At 49.2% G+C, this 8,945-nt stretch overlaps 1 protein-coding gene across 6 annotated transcripts in view; it reads right to left on the bottom strand.

Moving 5' to 3' along the window:
- Positions 1-8,501, bottom strand: part of TENT4A (terminal nucleotidyltransferase 4A) — a 110,178-nt gene extending 101,677 nt beyond the window's left edge. For 3 of the 6 annotated variants that reach the window (XR_004644591.1, XR_004644592.1, XR_004644593.1), the window contains exon 1: positions 7,472-8,501. Coding sequence is in view for 3 of the 6 variants with exons in the window: in XM_034761510.1 (XP_034617401.1) it covers positions 7,472-8,241 (770 nt within the window). In the remaining 3 variants the exon portion in view is untranslated. The remainder of the gene's footprint in view (positions 1-7,471) is intronic. The other 3 variants (XM_034761509.1, XM_034761511.1, XM_034761510.1) reach the window with 2 other exon arrangements.
- Positions 8,502-8,945: the final 444 nt, after the last annotated feature.

Below are 8,945 nucleotides of genomic sequence, written 5' to 3'. Positions count from 1 at the left end.
GCGGCGGGGGGTCAAGCGGGCGGGGGGGGGGGGGGGGGGGCGGGGGGGGGGGGGGGGGGGGGGGGGGGGGGGGGGGGGGGGGGGGGTGTCCAAGTAAAGGTGACAGGGGCTCAGCAGGAGGCTTTGGGTGAAACTGGTTGGGGCTTAGTGGGGTTGGCGTTTGAATGCAGGGGGTGGGGCTCAGTGAACAGCTCTCCATACAATGACCCCTCTCCCTGTGGCTGGGGATCAAAGTGGAGGAGGGGGAGTGCAGAGCTTTCTGCAACCAGGAGAGGTTTCTGGGGGTGGGTCTGACCCAGCCAGGACTAGCGGCTGGAGCCTGGTGCACTTTAGGAGCCACTGGTTGGGGCATCCCCAGCCCTGTTTTTCCCAGCTCAGACCACACCGCAATAGTGAGCCAAAAGGATAGTCTCACACACGCACCCAGCCAGCCCTGTCTCCCAAAGCAGTGATTTACATTTCCCCTGGCTGCTCCTGACACCAGAAGCAGACACGTGCTTATGACCACTGCCCATGAGAGGCATGTGAATCATTTCTTCTGCAGGGATTGAGTAAAATAAGCAGGGAGCATTAATTCTGCACTTGTGCAGAATTCCCCCAGGACTAATACTGGTTGAGAGAATTGTTAATAGGTCTGAGGGAAAGCACTGGTGGTTCTTGTCTACTCAGTAGCTGCTTTCCATTAACTAAAGCTAAGCCTGTAAAAGCAGACAGCAACTTAGTGCCTATTTTAAACTACAAGCCAAATATGTAGGCTTAGGCTTCAAAAGTGGTCCAAAACAGATTTTTCTCAGCTCTAAAGTTGCAGCTTGTGTTTCTAGGAACCATGGTGATCCTTGTTTTCATGACTTCTACACTAGACTACCACCACAGCCTCTACCAGGGGCTCCAATTATCTACGTATTATAAAGTTAAATAAAATGCCTTGAAAACTAGTTGTAGATGCCACTGCGTTGTGCAAAAGCTGAGTTTCTCTCATGCTTATGAAGGGCAGGACTCTACATTCAGTGCACTAGAGCAGTGGTTTTAAAACTTTTTTTCTGGCAACCCAGTTGAAGGAAACTGTTGATGCCCACAACCCAACGGAGATGAGGATGAGGGGTTTGGGATGTGGGAGGGAGCTCTAGGCTGGGGCAGGGGGTTGGGGTATGGGTGGGGGCTGAGGGATTTGGGGTGCAGGAGGGGGGTCCAGATTTGGGGGTACTCAGGGCTGGGGTGCACCCTCTTGGATGGGCCCAGAGATGAGGGGGCTGGGGTGCAGGAAGTGGGGCTCAGGGCTGGGGCAGGGGATTGGGGCACAGGGTTGAGGCACGGGGTTACCACCAGCAGCTCCTGGTCAGCAGCGCAACCGGGGTGCAGAGGCAGGCTTCCTGCCTGTCCTGGCACTGCAAACCGCACTGCATGCCGGAAGCGGCTGGCAGGTCCGGATCCTAGGCAGAGGCGTGCAAGCGGCTCCCCCTCGCAGGCACCACCACCCCCAGCTTCCCCAGAGTGCGGAGCCGGTGCTCGGGGTGGGAGCAGCACGCGGAGCCCCATGGCCCTCCTGCCTACGAGTCGGACATGCTGCTGGCCACTTCCGGGTAGGAACTACTAGTTTTACTACAAGTTTTTACTGCTCAACCTCTAGTGTCCCTGGGTGCTAAGGAAGGCGACCCAGTGCCTTGCATTCCATGATCCAGTATTGGGTCACGATCCAAACTTTGAAAACCACTGCACTAGAGGCCTCATAATGTCTTAAACAGTAGGAGACTAACCTATGTAAAGAACCACCGTCCTCCTGTCAATAGTATTTGGACAATTTGATCATCCCCACAAAAAGTACCAAGGCAGTTGAGGGCCCAATGACTCTGGAGTGTTCTCACAAGAAAAGGAATATTGTGACACCTTCTGCATGTTGAAGATATTCTTTTTGAGCTTGTATGTTTAAGGGATAAGTAACTAGACAGGGCTCTTTTAGGCCATGTCTTTTTTTATTTTTTTAGCTTTTCTGATTAACTGAAAAGCCTCTAGGCCTTGCCATGTAATATTTTAGTTAACACAAACATTCAACTCGTCTGACTAGAACACTACAATCTGAGAAATGCAATTGAATATTTTTACAAGCTTTAGTTAGGACAATTTACTGTATACTTTACATGAATTCTCTTTAAACACAAATTTGATAAATGGTACAAATAAATCCTATTAAATGCAAACCAATGAAGTGTAACAATAGATGATTAAAATACTAAAACAGAAAACTGAACACTTTTTCCATCACCAGAACTTCAATGTCATCACTAGAAGTTCTTACAATGTTACAAGTAAGTTTGCTGGAATACTTTCACTTAAATTCTGATCTTACTGGTTAACTAGCAATCTTTAAATGACCAAGGACTACCATTATAAATAGGGCCCTACCAAATTCATGATCCATTTTGGTCAATTTCAGTCATAGGATTTTTAAAATGATAAATTTCATGATTTCAGCTATTTAAATCTGAAATTTCAAAGTATTGTAATTGTAGGGATCCTGATTAAAAAAGGAGTTGTGGGGAGGTGGCAAGGTTATTGGGGGGGGGGGGGGAGCATTTGCAGTACTGCTACCCTTACTTCTGTGCTGCTGCTGGCTGTGGCTCCTCTGCCTTCAGAGATGAGCAGCTGGAGAGCGGCAGCTGCTGACTGAGGGCCCAGCTCTGCAGGCAGCAGCACAGAAGAAAAGGTGGCAATACTATACCATTCCATACCATACCATCCTTACTTCTGTGCATCACCGCTAGCAGCAGCACAGAAGTAAGGGTGACATGGTTATGGTATTGCTGCCCTTACCTTTAGATTTGGGAAACGCCCCCAATTTGAGAAAAGCTGGTCTCCCCTGTGAAATATGTATAGTATAGGATAAAAGCACACAAAAGACCAGATTTCACAGGGGGAGACTAGATTTCACTGTACTTGACATGTTTTTCATGGCCGTTAATTTGGTAAGGCCCTAATTATAAACAGTTAAAAATAATAATGTAATGGCATCTGAATTAATAGGACCCTACCTAATGGACCTTTCATTCCAATAAGGAGTGGCAGAGTACACCGAAAGACTTTTGGCTTTTCCTTGGGCAGTCTACTAGATCTTTTTCAGTCTGGTGAGAACATTATGCCTATCCTTATAAATGAGGTACCAAATGTTATTTTAAAAGAGCGATTATGAAATTGCAAGAATTGTTGCTAGGCCTTTACTACTTTTAAGTTACTAGTAATGAGATTATTCCAAATACAATACATGGACATAAATTTAAAATTTCAGAGCATGTTTAATTTAGTTTTAGAGTTTACATTTCACTGTATTGTTTCATAAATTGAATATGATTGTGTACTGCTTTTCACAAGACCTGTGGCTGCATCACCTGCAGGGATTCCATTCTCCATTTATGAAAACAAACATGAAGTAGGCAGATTGGCTGTTCAATATTTAGAGAGTAAAATGTTACTATTCCCAAAATAGGTCCAGTCTATCACTGCAATGCTTTAAAGAGATTAAAGGACAAATTCTACCTTCAGATACGTAGCATGCAACACACACTGAATTCAATGGCTTTGTCTCCACAGCAAATGTTAGTACCTGTCGTGCAGCTGCACCGATCATGGGAACTGTATAAGCAATAGTAGAGACAGGGTTCAGGTATTTTTTACTTGGGCAGCATTTTTATTGTATTGGTAAAAATACTTGATTTCCATCTACACTAGACTTTAGCACCAACCCTACTTCACTCTTGCTGTAAGACAAATACAGTAAAAGCTCTTATCTGGCACTTCACCAACCGGCAAGCTCTATAAACCGGCATTTCTGATCTGCACTGAAAGCTTGGTTTATAGTGCGGTTGAAGTGGGGCCGGCAGAGGGCTGGGGCATGGGAAGGGCTGCAGGTCATGCTCTGGAAGGGAGTTTGGATCCAGGAGGGAGCTTGGGGTAGAGGGTTGCAGTGTGGGAGGGGCTCAGGGTGCTGGATGGGGGGGGGGGCGCTCACCTCCAGCAGCTCCCTACAAGCAGCTCCCCGACCCAGCTGCTGCTGCCAGAGGCGTGGCCAGGCGGCTCTGCAGGAATGCTGCCTCTGTCCTCCCTCCCCAAGCACTGACTCCGTGGCTCCCAGCCCATTGGCAGAGAACTGCAGCTAATGGGAGCTGCGGGGGGTGGTGCCTGCAGATGGAGGCAGCATGCCTGCGTGCAGAGCTGCCTGGCTGTGCCTCCGCCAGGAGCAGCAGGGACAGGGAGCCACTGTAGGTAAGTGACCCCGCACCCATCTGGCACCCTGAGCCCCCTCCCACAACTCAACCCCCTGCCCCAAGCTCCCTCCCAGACCCAAACTCCCTCCCAGAGCCCGTGTCCCACAGCCCATGACCTGCACCCCCCCACATATACACTCCAAACTCCTCCCTCCAAGTTAACCGGCATTTTTAACTTACTGGCACCCCCAGTTGCCCCAGCATGCCGGTTAAATAAAAGCTTTTACTGTAGCTTACTGTAGCTTTACTGTTTTTCTCTATTTACAATGAGAACTGACCGCCTGTCAAAACTATTCCTAATTAAGAAATTATGTTGATAGAAGTTAACAAGTTTTTATAGACATCCTATATTACATTAACATGACTATTCAAATCTGTGGAATGCCTACTTACCAGCACAGTATTCACAGTAAGTCTACAGAGACAGGCACAAAGGATGTTACAATATATCTCATCCATCCTTTTAAGAATCAATGTCAACTTAACATGGTTCTTCCAAAAAACACACAACACACACACACAAAAACACCCACTGCATAGAATAAAAGTGAATTACCCAGAAGAGAGGGAAAGAAGAGTATAAGGCAGTTAACACTAACGGTATGTCTACATTTGCAGAGTTTTTGCACTGTAAGTTTCACTGGTGATAGAGAACCAGTGAAAGTACAGCACTGGTTTGTGTATTCACTTAATTCCTCAGCCATCAGACTGTGTTTACATTAGCAGCACTTCCATCGCTGATGAGAGTAGCCGTTCTAGGGCAGCTATCCCACAGTGCAGCTCTCTACATTTTGAGGATGAGTCTTGTGGGAAGGGGAGGGCGTGATTGGGGGCATCCTGATCCCTGCACAGCCTCCTCTCCCCAAACACTGATCAGCTCCAGTAGCTCAACATTGCTCCAAGCAGGGGATCATTTGCTCAGTGGAGCAGGATTTGTCACCTGGCCAAATGATAAGTGAGCACTTGTCAAAAAAACATGAAGGGGAGTTTCAAAGTTCCAGGGGCTTTACAGAGGGAGGGAGGGATATCTGTTTACCTGGCATGAGAGCAGCAGAGCTGATGGCCAGAGTGGTCACCAAGACACTATGAGATATCCTCCAGAGGCTAAAAGCCATGTAAACAGAAAGGATGTGTCTTCACTTGCACACATCACCGCAAAAGCATCACAGGTAAGAGCTGTACGCCTCTTGTGGAGGTGGGTTTGTTTTTTTTTGCGCTGTAACACTTCTGAGTTTCACCTCAAAAAGTCATTGACAAGTGTTTTTGCACAAAAAGGGACTTTTTCCGCTTTAAATGGCAAGTGTAGACATGCCCAAAGACAGAAAAAACAGTTAAATGGTGAGACTGAGTAAAAAGAAATACTGAAATAGAAGCTAATTGCATTTGCAATATGAAGAAAGTTTAAACTAAATTCAAAGCACTAACACTGAACACAACTGAATACTTTCTGAAACACCCTTATCTGTTTTCAGTGCATGCAATGAATTTTTATTTTTCAAGTGTCAGTGTGGGTGGTGCAGAGAAAGAACATGTTTTAGAAACATTGACAAACACCTCACTTCTTCATTGCATGTATCTGAAGAAGTGAGGTTTTTTACCCACGAAAGCTTATGCCCAAATAAATCTGTTAGTCTTTAAGGTGCCACCGGACTCCTTATTGTTTTTGTGGATACAGACGAACACGGCTACCTCCTGATACCATTCAGCAGAAATCTGAAATTGGCCCAGAAAATTAAATAAGTGAAACTATTTCAGTTTAATTAAGTTGTATGGCTCTTTTTTAAAGTTACAAGAAATAACACTCTTAATATTGTTCTTTCACAATTTTTGACAAGCACTATAGCACTATGAGAACCTGCTGCTTTGAGTCATAGTATCACAGGGTTAGAAAGAACCCAGGGCAATCTAGTCCAACCCCTGCCAAGATACAGAATTTGTTGAGTCATAACACAACCAAGGAAATGTTATTCTTGTTGCTAGATTAATTTGATCTTGCTAACTTTACTAATGTGTAATCTTTTGTACCTCTAGAAATTGTATTCAGCCACCCCTTCCTTGTCTCTCATTGTATACTAACCACAGTAAGAGATATTTATGTATTTTCTAAGTCTTCTGTAAAAATGAATTGCATCTGTTACTTCTATCTACATTCAACAGCTCTGGATTTCATATGTTCCAAAAATAACTTTATGAAAAACTATTCATGCCCTTTCTCCAAACTGATATGAAAAATGCGTGTTCAATACTTTTTGTACAAATACATTTTTTTTCTGATTGGAGAGAAGGAAAGCTGAGTAAATGAAGTGAAAAATTAATTTATTTGCATTATATGCTTTAATTCAAAAGGTAACTGGGCTCAGTGCAAGGGTAACTAGGTGAAATTCTACAGCTTGTTATGCAGGAGCCCAGACTATCTAATGGTCCCTTTCTAACCTTAAAGCCTATCAATCGCAATATCAACCTATTAAGAGAAATATGCATTATGGAGTAGTAGAGACTTCTCTAGTTAAAGTGTTTTCCTATTTTTGAGAAAAGAGAACTCCATTCAAACATTCATCAATTCAACTCTTCAAGCAATGTAATGAATTATTTTATATCATCTACAACTGTTTTTCATAACCGAGAATGGCTTTTCAAATCATTCAGTAGTACACTGGAATTATTTCCTTACAATGACCCTTTAATCCAAAAGTGTCTTTGACATGACATTTCAATCTCAACCTTCCCTTCACGCATTTGGAAAACAGGGCCCACCTTCTAGTGTGACAGATCTTCTCATTGGCTGCCAATACGCAGGTTGGCTGCCAATGCCCACTCTACAATATTCATGTCTACGGCCAAAGAAGGCCATACAAATTTAATTCTGCCTCCTCTCAGGGCCTGTCCTGCCAGCATGGAGCTACCCGAATCCGTATGATCGCAGTACAGGGCCCAAAGCAGTGATTTATGTAAATACTTTTTATAAGAGGCTCATTTAATCCTCCTGCCCTTTTACTATTTTTACAGCCGGCTCGGAGCCCGCTCCAGACTAGTTTGTGCCTCCCAAACCTACCCCTGGCAGGAGCCAACACTCTTCCCCCCTGAATTGGCTATAACAGGGGAAGAGGACATTTCCTACAGTTTATGGCTACAAAAGGCAGAGCCCCGTTTCTCCACCACTCCATGCTCGCCCCTCAAGGGGAGCTGCTCACCCTCCCCCGGATGGGGGTACTCACCCCTGTACCCCCAAGCTGTATTGCCTGGTTTTCCAGGGTGTGCCGGGGCTCTGCGGCGCTTGCTGCGGCGGCTGCCGAAGCGCCTGCTGGCGGGGACAGTTGTTCAGCGCGGCCCCCCGGCTGCCGGATAGCAGGTAATTCATCCCATACGTGCTAGCTTTATTCTCCCGTTTCCTACGGCCAGGATGATACTGATGCTGTTGCTGCGGGGAGGCGGGCGGAGGTTGGTGTGGGCTGCTCGCCGCGGGCTGTGGGGGCTGGTGCGCGGGGCGCTGGCCGCTCACGCTGTTCACTTTGCTCTCGCTGAAGTTAAAAAACTCCCCGGGTCCAGCCCCGCTGCCGCGAGCCCCGGCCCGGCCACAGGAGGAGCCGCTGCTGCAGGAGCCCGAGGAGGAGAAGCCGGGGCTCTCGGTGCCGGACTCCACAGAGGAGCAGGAGGACGAGGAGGACACGGAGGGGGATTTCTGTAGCCGCCTCCCTCCCTCGCTGCTGCCCCCCACGGAGCCTGCGGCGGGGACTAGCTCAGTCAGCAGGTCCGGGGGCGAGGGCGGCGGGGAGCAGCACAGGCCGTCGCCCCCGGGCGGCCCAAGCCTGGCGTGGCCGCGGGCGGTGGGCGGGGAGGCGGCGGGGTCCAGCGCCGGGGAGTTGAGACAGAGGTAATGCGGAAAGCCGCGGCCGCCCGCGCCCTGCGAGGTCTCCCAGATCTGCATCCACAGCGCATTGGCGGGGCCTTTCTGCTCGGGCTGGATCCAGGCCACGCGGGGATCCATCCACCCCGCCCGCGCCCCCGGCCGGCCCCGCTCGCCGCGGCTCCTCCGCCCGGCGCTGGATCCGGAGCGGCGCTAGACACGCGCCGCGGGCAGCGGCATCAGGAGGGAGGCTCGGCAGGGAGAGCCCGGCTCTGGCACCCCGTGCTCGGGGTAGGGGAGGCCGCGCGGAGTGGCCCAGCCCGGCTTTGCCTGAAGCGCGGCGGTCGCTGCCCTAATGTGGCGTCCCCTCGCTGGAGCCAGAACCAGAAGTGCGCATGCGCAGCAGATTTTAAACCTTCACTGGATACGGCCGCCCTGGCAACCGCCCATGCGCACTGCGAGCGGTGCCGCCTCGCTGGGGGAGGTGGCTCGGAACGTTCCTTCAGCATCTCCTCGCGCGTTCCCGGCGCGTGGAATTTTGGAACCGTTCAGAAAATCCGAGGGGGGGTCTTTGCCTTAGTACGCTTGCGCACTGCCGCGTGGAACTGTCGGTAGGTCCGGAGGGAGCCCGGCCCGCGGGGCTGCTGCTGCTGGGTTGGTTTCCCCTGCCCCAGCCGTGCGCTCCCGACACCCTGAGGGGCAGCGGCGTGGGGCGCCCCAGCAGAGCCAGCCCCTCCGCAGTGTTGAGCAAGGGCAGACCCTAGCAGCAGCAGCCTCGGCGTGGCTGGTCCATGCGCCCTACTCACGAGAGCCTTTCTGCAGCATCTCCACCAAGCGCTCTGCCT

Source organism: Trachemys scripta, chromosome 2 (assembly GCF_013100865.1).
Source record: "Trachemys scripta elegans isolate TJP31775 chromosome 2, CAS_Tse_1.0, whole genome shotgun sequence".
Taxonomy (NCBI): domain Eukaryota; kingdom Metazoa; phylum Chordata; order Testudines; family Emydidae; genus Trachemys; species Trachemys scripta.
This window is presented reverse-complemented; position numbering and strand designations above follow the sequence as displayed.